Here is a 19,320-nt window from a genome sequence, read left to right on the forward strand (position 1 = left end):
CTTATTTAACCAATTATAAAATTTTCGCCATCTTTCATCCGCGTCTGTTTTCGGCGTCCCTCTCAGTAAGTTAAATAAAATGTCCATTTCTGCGGCCTGGATTATCTTATCTATCACCACATCTTTCCCTGGACATCTATCTTGTCTCCAATAACTAGCATAAACTATTCTTGCTGCTGTGATAATGTATATTGCTAGATATTCATCCTCTTGCGGAATCTCATTTCTGACAAAGGATAATAGCATCAACTCTGGTTTCAATTTTAAATTTACGTTTAAAATCTCTTTTAACATTTCATGGGTTATAATCCAAATTTTTTTTGAGATCTTACACATCCACCACATGTGAAAGAAGGTACCTAACGCTAATCCGCATTTCCAGCATTTGGGTGATAGCGCATGATTGATCTTATTGAGTTGCACCGGGTTAATGTACCATCTATGGAATAATTTGAAGAAGTTTTCTCTGAAGTTAACGGGTTTTATGATCTTGTAATTAGTTTTCCAAAAAAGAGACCATTGATCCAAGTTAATACTTTTTCCCAAGTTCTTGGACCATTTTATCATCGATTCTTTTACTATTTCATCCTCCAATTTAATTTGAATCATACAATTATAGATTTTTTTAATTACTTTATCTTCTTTGGAGGATAAAATCTTATCAAATTCATAATTATTTTTTGTAAAACCGATGACTTTATCTTTATTATATTTTGTCACTATCTGAATCATTGTCCACCAATCTATATTAATCCCTACTGACTCTAAGTCCTCTTTTTTTCTTAAATTATCTTTTTCATCTAATAATTCTTGGTATCTAACCAACCTATTATGGTTCCATAACTGTGGTTGTACAGAAGCTTCCTCTGGGGATAGCCACCTTGGTGTTTTATTATATATTATCTTTTTAATTTTTAACCATGTATCATAAAGCGCTTTTCGGATGAGGTGATTTCTGAAATATTTTTGACCCTTTTCTATATACCATAAATTGGCATGCCATCCTGCCTGCAAATCAAATCCACCCAGTGCAAGTATTCGTTGGTTTTCTAAGGTTATCCATTCTTTTATCCACAAGCTAACGCAAGCTACATGATATGTCTCCCAGTCCGGAAGACCTAAACCACCGTTTTCTTTTTTATCAGTTAGAATTTTCCATTTAATCCTTGGCTTCTTTCCTTGCCAGACAAAGGATTTAATCAGTTGGTCTAATTTAACAAAAAAAGGTTTCTTAACCGCAAAATTAACCGTCTGCAATAAAAACATCACTTTTGGTAAAATATTCATTTTGATCAGCGCAATCCTGCCCATAAAAGATAATCTCATATTACTCCATTTTTTTAATGCACAATCAATCTCTTTTAGTATAGGAACAAAGTTGTCATCATATATATTGCTGCATTTATTGGTCATTATTATACCCAAATATTTAACTTTTTTTTCTATATTAAACTCTGTTCTTTTTTCCAAATCCTGGATCTCGGATACCATCATATTTTTAACCAAAATTTTTGATTTCTGTTTATTTACCCTTAATCCAGCAACATGTCTATATTCATTCAATTCTTCTAAGACCTCCTCTACAGATTCTAATGGATTTGGTAAAATCAGCACCATATCGCCAGCATAAGCTAACATCTTGTAAGTTTCACCTTTGATCTTTAGACCTTTGATTTTACTATTAGATCTTATTGAATTATTTAAAATCTCCAAAGATAAGATGAACAATAACGGTGACAGTGGGCAACCTTGCCTTGTACCTTTACATATTTGGATCTCCTCTGTCAATTCCCCATTAATAATTATTTTTGCTGTTTGCTCTTTATAGATTGCCTGGATACTTTTAATAAAATCTTCTCCAAATTCCATTATTTTTAACACCTCAAACATAAATCCCCAACTTAAATTATCAAAAGCTTTTTCGACATCTAAAAAGAGCAGTGCCACCTGTTTGTCTCTATTTACTTCGTAATATTCCATTATATTTGAGAGAATTCGGATGTTATTTCTCATATACCTCTTAGGCAGGAAACCAGTTTGATCCGGATGGATAAGTATGTTTAGAATCTTCTTTAATCTATTTGCTAAAATTAATGTGTATATTTTATAATCTATATTGAGTAAAGATATAGGCCGATAGTTTTTAATATCATCTAACTCCTTTTCTGTTTTCGGGACAAGGGTAACATTCGCCTGTTTCCAAGAGTTTGGGATCTCAGCTGTCCGCCATACCTCATCAATTAGACTTTTAAACTGATTTATAATACTGTCTTTGAACACAATATAATACTCCGGTGGGAGACCATCCGGACCAGCTGCTTTCTTTTTCTGTAATTTACCCCATGCTTCTTCCAATTCACACATTGTGAAGGAACTGTTCAGCATTATCCTCTGTTCTTCTGTTATCTTTTGGCATATTTTATTAAATAAGTATTCTTTTTGCTTCTCTTTATTTATATCTGTTGCACTGTACAGATCTGTGTAGAAGTCTCATATTACTATTTTCATGTCTTCTAGGAGCGATTTATGTCCTCCATCTTTATCTTTTATTACTTTTATTGTTTTTCTTTCCCGTTCTTTTCTAATTTTATATGCTAACCATTTACCCAGCTTATTTGCATTTCAAAAAATTGTTGTCTGGTGTAACGTATTTTTCTCTCCATTTCCTCTAAAAATAATAAATGAATCCTATGTTGTAATAGTCTAATTTCATTTTTAAAAAAGAGTTTTTCTGTGTGTGTTTGTCGGATTACCCTTCGGGGTTCTCCTTCCGTTTGTTTCCCCCAGTTTTTTCCCCTCAGAGGACTCTGAGCGGGTTTTTTGGCGACTGCCGTCTATAGACAGTCGCTGGGGGTTTTTCAAGCGCTGCTGTGCCTGCGGGAAAAAGATTGCCCCCCCAGACGGCCATTCTTTGTGCCTGCTTTGCTTGGGAGAAGCGCATTGCGTAGAGGCCTGCCCACACTGCCTTCGCTTCTCCAAACAAACGAGGAAAAACCGAGCGGCCCGACTGTCGGCAGCTTTGACCGAATCGGTGCTTCGCCCGCAGAAGTCGGCATCGACCTTGTCGGCACCGAAGATGGTGGACACCCCAGCCCAGGAGATCACATCGGCTGATGTGGCTCCGACTCTAACTCTGTCCGAGTTGCCAGAAGAGCGCGGCTCCACAAAGCGTTCCCATGAGGGTTCGGTGGATACGCTCGCTAAAAAGCGTCGGGACAACTCGGGGACCCGAGTACCCAAGAAGGCAAAATCGAAGGAAAAGCGGAAGCGACCCCGCACTCCTTCACCTTCGGTCGATGCTTCGGCTTCGGTGACCTCAGCACCACCGAGGAAGATCCTGGCTTCCCCGCACCACAGCCCACTGACTCAGCCACGTCAGTCGACGTCGGAGCATGAGCGTGAGATCGATTTGACCCAGCAATCTTCTTCGTCTGGATCGCGTCGGCTCAGTGCGAGCGGATTGGCATCGGAGGTAGAAGTTTCGGCACCGATAGCCCCGGCTACACCGATGAGGTCTCGAGAGAGACGGGAGGTGGAACCGCTCCATGCACCTCGCCGTTTCCCGATACCACCGTGGGAGCAGCGCAGGTGGCAACCTTCGTATTCCTACTACCTGCCGTACCAGTGGTACCCAGGAGAGTTTCCAGAGTGGGGACAGGAGTCGGAGTTTTCCTGTATGTCTCGGGTCTCGCACCGATCCCGGAAGGCGTCTGCATCGGTAGCGATCCCCCCGGAGAGGCGCATGGTCCCGATCGAATCTCATCGGCGGTCATCGCAGCCGATCCGGTCACCCCCGAAGGAATCGACGCCGATTTTATCGGAGCACTCCATCCACCAGGAATCCTCGTCATCGGCCTCAGACAGCGAAGCCCAGGACGTGGAGCCCTTGCCGGTCTCCCAGACAGCTGAGGGTCTTCCGATTTTGCCGTCGGAGGATCTGAAGTCCTATGGGGACCTTGTGAGGAGAATTGCAGCCACTCTTAACCTGCCTGTGACTCAGCCGGAGCCAGTGGTGGATGATAACGTGTTTGATATAATGCAAAGGGACACATCCACAGCCATTGCATTACCAGACACCAAGGTGATCCTCCAGGCAGTCAAGGAGCCCTGGAAGAGACCATCATCCACGCCGGTCTCCTCCAAAAGGCTGGACCACATGTATAGGGTCCAGGAGGCGGGAGCTGAGTTCCTCTTTACCCACCCGAAGCCGAACTCAGTGGTCGTCTCCTCCTCCTCTAAGGCACGTAAGGGCCACTCCTCTCCACCCGATAAGGAAGGGAAGAAGATCGACGGCATGGGCCACAAGGTCTATTCAGCAGGGGCACTTGGAGTGAACGTATCTAATTATGCAGCGTGCATGGCTAGATACCAGTACTCCGTGTGGGAACAGCTCTCCCCCCTCCTCTCTTCCTTGAGTGAGGATAAGAAGGCTGCCGCCAGGAAGTTACAAAAGGAAGGCCTTGCTGTAGCCAGGCAACAACTGACTGCAGCAAAGCACATGGTGGAGGCGTCGGCTAAGGCCATCACTTCTGCTGTATGCATCCGGCGCCACTCCTGGCTCAGATCAACTGCCTTGCACCAGGATACTAAGACCTTTGTGGAGGACTTGCCGTTTGAAGGCGATGGGCTCTTTAGCACCACAACGGACACTGCGTTGCAAGAGTTTGACAAGAGTGTCAAAACTTGTAGGAACCTGGGTGTGCAGGCCACTTCTAAAGCTCCCAGGTCAAAACAATGGCACAAACCCTGGACCAAGAAGCCCTACCAGAAGTTTTCTCCGGAGCAGCAATGGCGTCCTCGTCCCTTGCAAACTGATAGACCCTCCTATTCTGGCAACAATAGGAGCCGTTATGGGTTCCAAGCAACGGGCAAGTCCAAGGGTGCTCGCCCTCAGAAGCAGGGCCTTTGACTTTCCTCCAGCACGCATTATCACCCCCACTGGTACGACATCCATCCGCCTATGCCCTTTCCTGCCTGCCTGGGAGTTGATCTCTACAGACAGGTGGGCTCTGTCCATCGTGAAAGAGGGCTACAAAATAGAGTTTGTTCAGAACCCGAATCAGTCCGTGGTAGTTACCACTCCCTCTTCCCCACCTCTGCTGGCGGAGGTGAGCAACCTCCTACAGAAACAAGCCATAGAGGAAGTTCCGTTGGAAGCCAGGACGGGAGGTTTTTACTCTCGCTACTTCCTGGTCTCCAAAAGGGACAGGGGCTTGAGACCTATCATGGATCTCCGGAGTCTGAACAAATTTATTCTGTACCAGAAGTTCAGAATGGCCACGCTGCAAACAATCCTGCCCCTCATCAATCAAGGGGACTGGATGGCGACTCTGGACCTCAAGGATGCCTACTTCCACATCAGCAAACATCCGGCATTCAGGCGTTTCCTCAGGTTTGCAGTGGGTGCTCGGCACTTCCAGTTCAGAGCCCTTCCGTTCGGCCTGTCTACTGCTCCTCGGGTGTTTACGAAGCTGATGAGCGTTGTGGCTGCCCATCTTCGTCTTCAGGGAGTTGTTGTCTTTCCGTACATCAACAACTGGCTTCTTGTGGCGAAGTCGAGGGAGAGTCTATCAACACACATTGTCATCACTCTGCGTCTTCTCGACAACCTGGGGTTGCAGGTCAATCTGGAGAAATCCCATCTTACTCCATCAAGGACAGTGCAGTTCATAGGGGCTCTGCTGGATACAGACCAACACCGGGCATTTCTGCCTTTGCAGAGGGCAAAAGACATTGTCAGTCTGGTGCAGCTTCTTCAAAGGCGGCAGTGGGGCACAGCGCAGCAGCTTCAGCGGATGCTGGGGTTGATGGCGGCGACGACAAGCGTGCTACGTTTTGCAAGACTACAAATGAGAGGTCTTCAACTGTGGTTCTTGCGCCATTTTTGTCCCCTCAGAGACTCACCTCGAAAGAGGTTCACCATCCCGCCTGCAGCTCTTCAATCGCTACAATGGTGGGAGTCGGAGAGCAACATCTGCCAGGGAGCTCCCTTCCATCTTCCGACCCCTACTGTGACTATCACTACCGATGCTTCCCTGTGGGGGTGGGGGGCCCACATGGAAGATCTCTGTGTGGGAGGTCAGTGGCCACCGAGACTGGCTCGGTGTCATATAAATTACCTAGAACTGCTGGCGGTTCACTTTGCCCTTCGCTCTTTCCGCCCGCTGGTGGCGGGAAAGACTGTGGCGTTGCTTACCGACAATACCACTGCCCTGTGCTATATCAACAGGCGGGGGGGAAAGTGTCTCGTCGGCTCTGCGCGTTGGCGAGGGATCTCTGGTTGGAGTGTTTCCAGTTCGGCATTTTTGTAAAGGCGACACATCTTCCAGGGGTCCTCAACATGCAGGCAGACTCCCTCAGCAGGGGTGGGGCTTCTCCACACGAATGGGAACTGCAGTGGCATTTCCTAGAGCCTGTGTTCCAGCTTTGGGGGTACCCGCAGCTGGATGCCTTCGCCACAGCGGAGAACAAGAAGTGCCCTCTGTTCTGTACCAGAGGGGGAGCGGATCCAGCCTCTCTAGGAGACGGGCTTCTACTTCCTTGGGAGGGTCGGTTCCTTTACATGTTCCTGCCTCTGCCACTGCTGACGAAGGTGGTCAACAAGCTAGCACAGGAGAGGCCACGCTGCATCCTGGTGACTCCCTGGTGGCCCCACCAGAACTGTTTCTCTATCCTGCTCCAGCTGTCGAGGGGGGTCTTCTACCAGTTCCCGGCAGAGCCGGACCTGCTGTCGGCTCATGGCGGGCATGTGTTCCATCACAACGTGGTGCATCTGAAGCTGACAGCGTGGTTCATCGACCTGTAGGTTTTTCTAACAGGGTCCAGCAAGTCCTCATGAGCAGTAGGAAGCCGTCCACCCGTGCTTCCTATGAAAGGAAGTGGCGGAAGTTTAGTAAGTTTTTGGCTGACTCTCCGGTTCCGCCTGGCAATGTGGGGCTTTCGGCAATTTTTGAATTTTTACTGGCCTTAGTGGATGAGGGCCTGGTTTTCTCCTCCATCAAGGTTTATCTGGCAGCGATTTCTGCTTTTCATGACTCGGTGGAGGGGTACTCTGTTTTTGCCCACCCCCAGTCCAAAAGGTTCTTGAAGGGGTTGTTCAGGCTACATCCACCCTCGAGGTCCCCCCCACAATTGTGGGACTTGACTCTAGTTCTGGACAAGCTGACCCATCGTCCATTTGAGCCAATGGCAGCGTGCTCTTTACAGCTTCTGTCGTGGAAGACTGCATTTTTGGTTGCCATCACATCAGCATGTCGTGTTGGCGGGATCCCCACGCTGGCGCCGGTGAGCATGTGTACTGGGACGCCTGCGCATGCCCATTGGCGCCGAGCGCGGAAAAATCCCGGGCTTTTCAGGTACCGATTCGGGGATCGGCGCAGGCGCATTATCCCATGGGTGTGAATGCACAGATGACCACTCGAAGATTTACAGTTACAGGTAAGCAACCTGTCTTTTCTCCTCTTCCCCCTCCCCCCATCAAATTCCTTCATTTCTTCTGCAGATGCAGAAAACACAAATCTTTTAAGATATTTGGTTGCAAAAGAAATCACCAAATGTTTATGAAGCAACATTCAATGTATGTTATTACAAAAAACACCAATATAAGAAGTCATTCATCCAAGATAAGAAACGTATTTACTTCATTCTCCCCATTTTCTTTAAAAAGTGGGGCATTGAAATTTTCTGCTCTAGAGGTGTAGTATGAAACATCACGCAGCATAATCCAAGGAATGCAGTCCTTTAATACAAATAAGTGGGCACAAATGGAGCCTCTCTGGAGTAAAGGGTTCAGGTGGAACTGCAAGGTAGATGAGAACCTAATCATGCAAATAGCATTCCAAAGCTGGGGTCACTGAAGGAAGGAAAGCCCAGGCTCTTGAAATCACTCAAATTAAAAACTAACAAGTCACCAGGCCCAGATGGTGTTCTGAAAGAACTCCAAGGTGAACTTGTGGCTCTCCTGGCAAAAATATTAGTCCTCCCTCCTCAGCCCACATGGAGCTTCCCTTGGACCTGGCAGGCTTGCAACAGCAGTGGCCATGTTGGGAACAGGCTCTCCAAGTCCCAGCATGCCTTTCTCCCAGTGCTCAAAGGCCACGGACAGCAGCAAGGGGGAGTGGGGCCTGGCAGCCTTTGCTGCCTTCTGTGCAGTTGGGGGGGGGGGCGGGGAGCCATGCCGTCCAGCTGACACTTCACAACTCTGAGCTCTGTTCCCCCCCTCCCTCCCCCAAGATAATGGCACATCCTTGCCTGAAGGCGCCTGCACCCACCTCCAGATAGGTCAGCTTGCTCGTCTTCACCTATCAGACAACAAAGAAGTAGAAATAGGGGGCTTAATTGGAACTAGCTCTGGCCTGCTGCCTTCCCTACAGCAGGTGCTCTTTGTTCTGGGCATAAGCTCCCTGTGTGCACGCACACTTCTTCAGAAAACTTCTACCCAGAATAAAACTTTGTTGGCCTTCAGGGTGCCTGAGTGGACTCGGACTTTGTTCTGCTGCTGCTGCTGCTTCCTCCCAGCATGGCCACCCACCTGAACATATGAAGCTGCTGCCTTCTACTGCATCAGACCCCCCTGGGTCCATCCAAGTCAGTCTTGTTGACTCAGACTGGCAGCGGCTCTTTCTCCAGGGTCTCAAGCTGAGGACACTTTTGAGTTGTGCTTACCAAGCAGATGCTCTACCTCTCCCCTAAATCCGCCTGCATCTTTAAGTCAGAAGGAGCTGGGTGGGAAAGGCACAACTCCTTCTTTGGAGCATGGGTGGTCTGAAGCCAAATTCCTGGAGCTGGTTGTAGCGCTGAAAGTTGCCAAACTGAGCTCTGCATAGGCTCAAACCCCTCTAGTGTGAAAGCCCCAAAGACCCCTCAGAGACCAGCAATTGAAGGTGAGCCTCCTGGGCTTTTGGCGTTTGCCCAGGGTGTGGAGCAGAGGGGGAGGAAGCCCTCGTGGGCTGTACAGTTAGCCTGTGCTGGTCCTGGATTAATCTTGGTTCCACTGGCCTGGTGCACTGAGAACCACAGGCTGCTGCCACACTTGGTCTGAACAAAGACTCTGCCCCAGTCTCTGTGGTGGCACCCCCACCCCGACTTCCGCTCTCATGGGACTGCAGAGGGAACTCAAGCTGTGCGGGACTTCAGGGAAGAGGCACAGTGTGAGAATGCGTGCTTGCCTTTGCCCCTGTGCAGCGGTGCCTTAAGAGACCTGTCTGCTCTGCCTTTTCCCCCTGCAGTTCTGCCAGCCGAGTGGGTGGCAGCTCTTCAGCGAGAGACACCCCCCAACTTTCTTCATTGCTGTCCTGACAGACATCAACTCAGAGAGGCATTACTGCGCTTGCTTCACATTCTGGGAGGCTGTTGAGAATACCCAGGTGAGACGATGCTAAAGAGCCCGGCAGCTGATCCCCGGGGCTGGGGCTGAGAGGTGGTGGCTCCTGACTGCAATGGACTGCCTCTCAGCTGCTGCACCAGCCTCAGCGGCTGATCAGTCCACAGGAACATCTTACCTCTTCCTCCCCCCCACCCCATTTCAGAACCGCCTGAAGAATGAGGAAGAGGAGGTGGCAGCTCTCATCCAGCCCGCTCAGCTGTTTGCCCCCAAAAGCTTGGTGCTTGTCTCTAGATTGGACCATGCTGATGTCTTCCGGGTAAGTTGTTGATCCAGTTGAATTTGTGTCCAAAGCACCCTTTCCCATGGCCTCAGGGTGGGGGGCGGGCTGCCTCCCTGTGGGTGCTCAGCAGGCTGGGTTGAAGGCCTAATTGCCCCGCCCAGTGGAGGCTCCCAAAATGCCCTGGGAAGGAGCCCAGGACTTCCTGCATGCTGAGCATGGTCTGTACTCCTACCTGAGAGATGGTGCGTGTCCTGAGGTCACCCCCTATGGGGTTGCTTTCGTCACATGGCAAAAACCGCATTATGCTCACAACTGAATTATGCTAAAATATAAAGTGCAAAAAGGAAAATATAAGCCCCTGAGATGACAGAACCCAGTCTTTGGGTGTATGAAGCAGAAAAGCTCTGACCTACTTGAGGGAGGGAAGGAAGGAGGGAGGGAAGGAAGGAAGGAAGGAAGGAAGGAAGGAAGGAAGGAAGGAAGGAGGGAAGGAAGGAAAAGAAAGAAAGAAAGAAAGAAAGAAAGAAAGAAAGAAAGAAAGAAAGAAAGAAAGAAAGAAAGAAAGAAAGAAAGAAAGAAAGAAAGAAAGAAAGAAGAGATGATGGCCAGGCTAGAGTGGTGGAGAAGGCCCTGCTGCTGCTGCTTCTCCAGGAGCCAAGCTGCTCTCTAGGCAAGGGGATGGGACCCTGCCCTGCCCTGGGAGCCTCTCTGGGGAGTTTGCATGGGAACGGGAGCTCCTGGAGATGGATGCTCAGGGCGTACACAGCCTAGGGCTTTGTATCTTCCCAACAGGGACTAGAAACAATTGCTTCACTAGAGGGTTAGTATAGACCTGCTAACTTGCTCCTATCCTTGAGCCCGTGGAGAAGGAAGAGGAAGAAGAGTTGGTTTTATACCCCACTCTTTGCTACCCCAGGGAATCTCAAAATGGCTTATAATCGCCTTCCCTTCCTCTCCCCACAACAGACACCCTGTGAAGTAGGTGAGGATGAGAGAGCTCTGAGAGAACTGGGACTGACCAAAGCTCACCCAGCTGGCTGGATGTGGAGAAGGAGGGGGGGAATCGAACCTGGCTATCCAGATTAGAGCTCCCACTCCTAACCACGACCCCATGCTGGCTCTGGAGGGAGCTCCACCCTTTGTGTTGAACTCATTTGTCACAAGGGCCAGGTCTGACGTAAATGTCACTTTGTTGGGCTAAGCCATGAGTCCATGTGTAACATGAGGTTGCAGAGATATAAACTTCATAAAGTTGATTTCAGATGCCTAATGGCAATTGCATGCTTGATTAGATAAGACCATAAGAACGTGAGAGAAGCCCTGTTGGATCAGGCCAGTGGCCCATCCAGTCCAACACTCTGTGTCACATAAGAACATAAGAGAAGCCATGTTGGATCAGTCCAATGGCCCATCCAGTCCAGCACTCTGTGTCACATAAGAACATAAGAGAAGCCCTGTTGGATCAGGCCAATGGCCCATCCAGTCCAACACTATGTGTCACGTAAGAACATAAGAGAAGTCATGTTGGATCAGGCCAGTGGCCTATCCAGTCCAACACTCTGTGTCACATAAGAACATAAGAGAAGCCCTGTTGAATCAAGCCAATGGCCGATCCAGCCCAACACTCTGTGTCACAGAAGAACAGAAGAGAAACCCTGCTGGATCAGGCCAATGGCCCATCCAGTCCAACACTCTGTGTCACATAAGAACAGAAGAGAAGCCCTGTTGGATCAGGCCAGTGGCCCATCCAGTCCAACACTCTGTGTCACGTAAGAACATAAGAGAAGTCATGTTGGATCAGGCCAGTGGCCCATCCAGTCCAACACTCTGTGTCACGTAAGAACATAAGAGAAGCCCTGTTGGATCAAGCCAATGGCCGATCCAGCCCAACACTCTGTGTCACAGAAGAACAGAAGAGAAACCCTGCTGGATCAGGCCAATGGCCCATCCAGTCCAACACTCTGTGACACACAGTGGCCCCCCCAAAAAAAGAAGGTTCACAAGTGGGGCTGAAAGCCCTTCCACTTTGCCCTCCCCAAGCACCAAGAATACAGAGCATCACTGCCCCAGACAGTTCCAATAATATGTTGTGGCTAATAGCCACTGATGGACCTCTGCTCCATATTTTTATCCAAACCCTTTTGAATCTGGCTATGCTTGTCGCCGCCATCACGTCCTGTGGCTGTGAATTCCACATGTTAATCACCCTTTGGGTGAAGAAGTACTTCCTTTTATCCATTCTAACCTGACTGCTCAGCAATTTCATTGAATGCCCCTGAGTTCTTGTATTGTGAGAAAGGGAGAAAAGGACTTCTTTCTCTACTTTCTCCATCCCACGCATAATCTTGTAAACCTCTATCATGCCACCCTGCAGTCAACGTTTCTCCAAGCTAAAGAGCCCCAAGCGTTTTAACCTTTCTTCATAGGGAAAGCGTTCCAAACCTTTAATCATTCTAGTTGCCCTTTTCTGCACTTTTTCCAATGCTATAATATCCTTTTGAGGTGTGGTGACCAGAATTGTACACAGTATTCCAAATGAGACCGCACCATCAATTTATACAGGGGCATTATGATCCATGTGATAGGCAAAGGTGTGATAGGTAAAGGGGCAGTAGTGGTGGAGATCCCGGCATTGGTAACGAGACAGGAAACCTAGATCTGTCCAGGAGGATTCAGGAGGCAAAGAATAAACGGACATAAGTCTGACATTACAAACCACAACATTCAGTTGCTGACCTAAGAGTAGCAGTTCCTTACAAAGGAATTTCAAAGCGGCATTAGAAAGAGAGACTACTGAATTGCAACTGATAATGAAGCTCAAGACAATGTCTGAATTGAGAGCTCGTTTTCCTGTCTCATTACCAATGTGTGCTGTTATCATATGGCACCTGAAATCATTCCACTCTCTAAGGACCAATCCTTTTGAAAGAAAAGAAAATCGAGATAGGAACAGAGAAATACATTATTATTTTTTTAAAAAATACTTTTTCGGAATAATCCAAAATAAAACCAAAATTGTGCTGGTCAGAGGAATCCACCCACACATCCTCCCTCCCTCCAAAGAACTGTGCTTGCACACAAACCGTTATACCTGGAATAAAACTTTGTTGGTCTTAAAGCTGTCAGGGGACGCCAACTTTGTTTTTTTCTTCCCCCCTCCCTCCCTCCCTCCTCAAAAGAGAAGGAGCAGCCCCAGAGATGGAAGCAGAAGCTGTGTGTGTAAGAGAGAGATAGGCTTGTCTGTGCATCTACATAAAGCAGGAAGCAGCCAATGGAGCTCTGGGGGCGGGGGGAAGGAGGCCAGAGGCAGGAAGCAAAGAAAGCTGGGGGAAAGCAAGCCGTTGAATCAGCTCCCGAGGGAGGTGGTGAGCTCCCCCTCCCTGGCAGTCCATAAGCAGTGGCTGGATAAATGCTTGTTGGAGATGCGCTAGGCAGATCCTGCATTGAGCAGGGGGGTGGACTAGAAGGCCTCTAAGGAACCCTTCCACCTCTGTGGTTCTGTGCCCCCCTTCTGAGACACGATAGGGCTCTTGCTTTTGCTGGTGGAAAGGACATTTGGTGGAGGCTTGTGAGTAACAGCTGAAAGAGAACAGTCCCCCCAGCGGCTGCGAGGAAATCCTTGCTCTGCTTCCTGGCAGGCCTGTGCCCATGTTGGGGAGGACAAGCAGTGTGGGAAGACCAGCCGCCACCTTCTGCAGCATCTCCCTCCCTCTGCTGGCTCCGCCTTCTCCTCTTGAGGGGCAGGCTGCTTCTGTGCCTCTGGCGCCACCTCGTGGCTGGGGGCTGATTCCACCTGTGCTGCCTTTGTCCCACTTTGCCTGCAGAACTGCCTGGGGCTGATCTATACCATCTACGTGGACGGACTGAGCGCTTCCTTGGAGACGGTCATTGGGAACCTCTTGACCTGCACCATCCCCATCACAGGAGGCACCCAGGTGGGTCTGGCTGGCTCTCCTGCCACTGGTGTCCTCTTGCATTTCAGCCCTGGATGCCGCAGAGACCGCCAGGACAGAGGAGGCCTTGTCATGCCTCTTCTGGGTATGGAGAGCCTGGCTTCCTCGGTGTGTATGCGGCGTCCTTCAGGGCCATTCACTTGTTTTCCCTGGGGTGCTTGCAGCTGGGAAGAGCAGGGGCCAGCGGAGAGGGAGCTGCGGAGGTCAGGGAGAGCGCGCTTGCCCCTTTGCTTGCCAGCTTGCTTGTGGGTTTGCCTTGCCCCTTTCCAGGGCCACGCGGGTGTTCCCAGGAACCTTGCCTGCCAGGAGAGGCTTGTCGTGCCAGAGGCAGCAGGGGGCACTGGCCTGGCCTGTTCTGGGAGGGCACCTGGGGAGGGGGGGCAGTTAGGCTTTGTTCAGCTGTGCAGGCAGGTAGATCTGTCCCTCCTTGTCCTCCTGCTGTGTCTCCCCTCCGGTGCTGCCAGCTTCTTGCAGTATTCTGCTTCTTGGCGTGCTTGTCTTTCTGTTGCTCCGCCCTCTCTCTTGCTCCTCTCATGAGAGTGGCACCCTGTGGACGGGCAGGCAGGCAGGCTTGCACAGCCAGGGGCTCTGCTGTGCTTGGTGATCTTCGGTGCCTCTTTCTGGTGTGCCTCAAGGCCTCCCCTCCGGTGCTGTCGGCTGCTTGTGACGTGCTGCTTCTTGGCGTGCTTGTCTTTTCCCGCTCACGTGGCTACCTGTCCTGTGTGCCGCCCTGTGTGTCTAATTGACTGTGCGATTTCTGTCTGTCTCTCTCTCTCAGCCTGGCACAGAGGACGAAGGAGCGGTATGCACCTCTTTTCTCTCCTTCCTTGGGAAGAGGCTTGGGAGAGAAGGCAGCTGCAGCTGCCCGCCCCACATGGCACAAATAGCAGAGCAGCGGAGATAGGGGCGGGGGGCTCCACAAAGCAAAGTGTGCACCTGCGGGCAGGACTCAGAGGATGCAGGGCTGTCTCTTTCCTCAGGACTAACGTCTCAGCAGCAGGGCCACGCAAGGAGTGGGGGGGGAGTGAGGGGGGCCTCCAGCCTTCCTGCAGGAGTCTTGTCGCTCTGGGCAGATGAGGGGTGCGTGTCTCTTTCCTCAGGGTAACGTCTCAGCAGCAGGGCCACGCAAGCGGCAGGGAACCTAGGAGGGGGGGGAGTGAGGGGGGCCTCCAGCCTTCCTGCAGGAGTCTTGTCGCTCTGGGCAGATGAGGGGTGCGTGTCTCTTTCCCCAGGGTAACGTCTCAGCAGCAGGGCCACGCAAGCGGCAGGGAACCTAGGAGGGGGGGGAGTGAGGGGGGCCTCCAGCCTTCCTGCAGGAGTCTTCTCGCTCTGGGCAGATGAGGGGTGCGTGTCTCTTTCCTCAGGGTAACGTCTCAGCAGCAGGGCCACGCAAGCGGCAGGGAACCTAGGAGGGGGGGGAGTGAGGGGGGCCTCCAGCCTTCCTGCAGGAGTCTTGTCGCTCTGGGCAGATGAGAGGTGCGTGTCTCTTTCCCCAGGGTAACGTCTCAGCAGCAGGGCCACGCAAGCGGCAGGGAACCTAGGAGTGGGGGGGGGAGTGAGGGGGGCCTCCAGCTTTCCTGCAGGAGTCTTGTCGCTCTGGGCAGATGAGGGGTGCGTGTCTCTTTCCTCAGGGTAACGTCTCAGCAGCAGGGCCACGCAAGCGGCAGGGAACCTAGGAGGGGGGGGGGGAGTGAGGGGGGCCTCCAGCCTTCCTGCAGGAGTCTTGTCGCTCTGGGCAGATGAGAGGTGCGTGTCTCTTTCCTCAGGGTAACGTCTCAGCAGCAGGGCCACGCAAGCGGCAGGGAACCTAGGAGGGGGGGGGGAGTGAGGGGGGCCTCCAGCCTTCCTGCAGGAGTCTTGTCACTCTGGGCAGATGAGAGGTGCGTGTCTCTTTCCTCAGGGTAACGTCTCAGCAGCAGGGCCACGCAAGCGGCAGGGAACCTAGGAGGGGGGGGGGGAGTGAGGGGGGCCTCCAGCCTTCCTGCAGGAGTCTTGTCGCTCTGGGCAGATGAGAGGTGCGTGTCTCTTTCCTCAGGGTAACGTCTCAGCAGCAGGGCCACGCAAGCGGCAGGGAACCTAGGAGGGGGGGGGGGAGTGAGGGGGGCCTCCAGCCTTCCTGCAGGAGTCTTGTCGCTCTGGGCAGATGAGAGGTGCGTGTCTCTTTCCTCAGGGTAATGTCTCAGCAGCAGGGCCACGCAAGCGGCAGGGAACCTAGGAGGGGGGGGGAGTGAGGGGGGCCTCCAGCCTTCCTGCAGGAGTCTTGTCGCTCTGGGCAGATGAGGGGTGCGTGTCTCTTTCCTCAGGGTAACGTCTCAGCAGCAGGGCCACGCAAGCGGCAGGGAACCTAGGAGGGGGGGGAGTGAGGGGGGCCTCCAGCTTTCCTGCAGGAGTCTTGTCGCTCTGGGCAGATGCGTGGTGCGTGTCTCTTTCCTCAGGGTAACGTCTCAGCAGCAGGGCCACGCAAGCGGCAGGGAACCTAGGAGGGGGGGGAGTGAGGGGGGCCTCCAGCCTTCCTGCAGGAGTCTTGTCGCTCTGGGCAGATGAGGGGTGCGTGTCTCTTTCCTCAGGGTAACGTCTCAGCAGCAGGGCCACGCAAGCGGCAGGGAACCTAGGAGTGGGGGGGGGGGAGTGGGGGGGGCCTCCAGCCTTCCTGCAGGAGTCTTGTCGCTCTGGGCAGATGAGGGGTGCGTGTCTCTTTCCTCAGGGTAACGTCTCAGCAGCAGGGCCACGCAAGCGGCAGGGAACCTAGGAGTGGGGGGGGGGAGTGAGGGGGGCCTCCAGCCTTCCTGCAGGAGTCTTGTCGCTCTGGGCAGATGAGGGGTGCGTGTCTCTTTCCTCAGGGTAACGTCTCAGCAGCAGGGCCATGCAAGCAGCAGGGAACCTAGGAGGGGGGGGAGTGAGGGGGGCCTCCAGCTTTCCTGCAGGAGTCTTGTCGCTCTGGGCAGATGAGGGGTGCGTGTCTCTTTCCTCAGGGTAACGTCTCAGCAGCAGGGCCATGCAAGCGGCAGGGAACCTAGGAGTGGGGGGGGAGTGAGGGGGGCCTCCAGCCTTCCTGCAGGAGTCTTGTCGCTCTGGGCAGCTGAGAGGTGCGTGTCTCTTTCCTCAGGGTAATGTCTCAGCAGCAGGGCCACGCAAGCGGCAGGGAACCTAGGAGCTGGGGGGGGGAGAGTGAGGGGGGCCTCCAGCCTTTCTGCAGGAGTCTTGTCGCTCTGGGCAGATGAGAGGTGCGTGTCTGTTTGTGTAGAGGGGTTCTTTTTGCCCGGGGGAGCCAGCTCCAGAGCCTCTGCCACTGCCCGTGCCCGGCTGAGTCGGATTTGTCCGTTGTCTCTCGCACAGAGGACCATCTCTCTTGGTGCCGGTGACAGGCAAGTGATCCAGACGCCCATCTCCGACTCCCTGCCGGTCAGCAACTGCAGCGTGGCCCTTCTCTTCCGACAGCTGGGTGAGAGCTGGCCCAGGCCAGTCTTCCTGTCCCTGGAAGGCCCTTTGGGCCTCGCGGGGTGTGTGCAGGGATTCTTTGAGACTTCAGGTGCCTTGTGAGCATGCCCAAGCTTTGCCTTGGGGGGAGGGGGTCCTTTCCCTTTTGGTTGCCATCTGGCCGCAGCCCTTCCACTGCAGCCAGGCTCTGGGTCCATGAAGGCTCCGGCACGAGATCTGGATGATGGCCTCCTTGGGGGGGGAGGCGGTGGGCGAGGCCATGGGTGGTCTTCTCAGTGCCTGACTTCTGCCCTGCCTCCTTCCCAGGGATCACCAATGTGCTGTGCCTCTTTTGTGCCGCTCTGACGGAGCACAAGATCCTGTTTCTCTCCAGTAGCTACCAGCGGCTGACTGATGCCTGCCGGGGCCTTCTGGCCCTCATGTTCCCCCTGAAATACAGGTGAGGGGGAGGGAGGGGGAGCCCAGGCAGCTGGCTTTCCCAGCCCTGTGGGTGGGGCAGGGGCAGGCAGAGCCCACCCCCTTCTGCCTGCTCCCCTCCTGGGGTGGAGAACGAGGCCACATTTCTGGGTTCTTGGTTTCAGCTTCACGTATGTTCCCATCCTGCCGGCTCAGCTCCTTGAGGTCCTCAGCACACCCACCCCTTTCATCATCGGCGTCAGCTCGGCCTTTCAGTCCGAGACACAGGAACTGGTGAGCTGTCTTTCTGTCTGTCTGTCTGTCATGCTTCGGAAGATAAGAAGGGAACAAAGGGAGGGGGGAGTACACATGGTCGTGCAGGCATCGGCTAATCCTCTGAACCCTCGGCCTGCATCATGTCAAATCAGGGCAGGCTGCTTGAACTACCAGCGTTAAGTTCCCCATTGCCTTCGTTCTCAGAGGCTGGGGCTCCCCCCCCCCGCCCAATCATGTGCTCCAGATGCAATCCCCAGGGAAGGACTTAGTCCTCTGTGGTTTGTGCCCATCTGAGGAAGAACAAAACAGAGAAGAGAACAGGAGAGTTGATCCTCTCCCCTCAGGACTCTGTCCCACCATACCTTTCCTTTCGGGCAACTGGGAACTTGCAGCCAGGTTTCAGCACATGAACGGAGTGTCCTCCAGCTCATGGAAAACCGAAAGGCTCTTATTTCTCCACATCCTGTTTGATCAGTAGAGGAACACCCCCCCCACCACACCACACCACCCCCTCGTTCTGTCTCTAGAACTTCTTCTCCAAGCCTCACCTTTGAGAGGGATACTCCTGTCTCAGTTATCATATGGCTCCCCGTCCTCCAGCACCTCTGCCTGGGCTTGGCATCCAGACCATCCCACAGCATCCCTTTCGGTGCAGAATGCCGCAGCCAGGAGGTTGACTGGAGTGGGCAGGAGGGACCAATCCCTGCAGTCCCGGCCCATTGACAGTGGCTCCCCGTCTGTTTCTGGACACAGTGCAAGGTGCTGGTGCTGACTTTTGAAGCCCTGTACGATTCGGGACCAGCCTGCCTGACCATTACAGTCACCTTCCAAGGGGTTTTGTCTCTTGTTTTAGTGGGCTTAAATGACATGTTTTCGTTTGTTTTAATGGTTTCTAAGGTGTGATTTTATTATGTATGTTTTAAATTGTTAGCTGCCTTGGTGGCTCTTTATGAGAGCAGAAAGGTGGAGTATAAATTTTGTAAGATAAAACAAATAGATAAATAGGCCTTCCTTGAGTACCGTAGTCTCCTTTTCTTTTTCTAGCCTGCTCCCTGCAGTGTTCTCTGCTTTGTCCCTTGGGGATGAGTCATCCCGACCAGGGGTTAGTAGAAAAGCGGCTTTGCCTCCTTCTTGTTAGGAAGCACCAGAAGCTTTGGTTTCCCTCCCACTTGGGGTTTTTGGCCACTCTGTGGCACTTTAGAGTGTTGGACTAGATGGGCCGTTGGCCTGATCCAACATGTCTCCTCTTATGTTCTTCCACTCAGGGGAAACCCATCTCTCTAGTACAGGTTTGTCTTGTTGCTGAAAGTTCCTTGGTGCCTGAGAAATCTCTGCCCTTCTTCCCAGGACTCCATTCTCACTCACGCATTGAGACCCTTCTCTGTCCCTCTAGCTGCCCTGGGCATTGTACAGGCAGCAGTTCTAAGAAGGCTGCCTTGCAGATCTGGCCTTCCGCCTTCCACTTGGGAACCTGAATGTTTCCTCCAGGACCACATGACTACTTTTCCCTGCGGCATTGGTGCCGACATGCTCTGTGGCAGCCAACTCCCCGCCCCCCGGTTAGGCTGTGTATGCAGACTTCATCACACACACACACACACTCTTTGGATGCTGGCCTGCCTCTCTTCCACCAGAGCAAGGGCCTCCATGGT

The 19,320-nt window shown here is 52.1% G+C and overlaps 1 protein-coding gene across 1 annotated transcript in view; it reads left to right on the forward strand.

The window, feature by feature from the left end:
• Window positions 1–19,320, forward strand: part of SBF1 (SET binding factor 1) — an 84,148-nt gene that overhangs the window by 18,765 nt on the left and 46,063 nt on the right. The window contains exons 4-9 of the mRNA XM_060244536.1: window positions 9,228–9,365; window positions 9,528–9,641; window positions 13,430–13,540; window positions 16,895–17,000; window positions 17,303–17,435; window positions 17,578–17,686. Of these exons, the coding sequence (XP_060100519.1) occupies window positions 9,228–9,365; window positions 9,528–9,641; window positions 13,430–13,540; window positions 16,895–17,000; window positions 17,303–17,435; window positions 17,578–17,686 (711 nt within the window). The remainder of the gene's footprint in view (window positions 1–9,227; window positions 9,366–9,527; window positions 9,642–13,429; window positions 13,541–16,894; window positions 17,001–17,302; window positions 17,436–17,577; window positions 17,687–19,320) is intronic.

Source organism: Heteronotia binoei, chromosome 8 (assembly GCF_032191835.1).
Source record: "Heteronotia binoei isolate CCM8104 ecotype False Entrance Well chromosome 8, APGP_CSIRO_Hbin_v1, whole genome shotgun sequence".
Taxonomy (NCBI): Eukaryota; Metazoa; Chordata; class Lepidosauria; order Squamata; family Gekkonidae; genus Heteronotia; species Heteronotia binoei.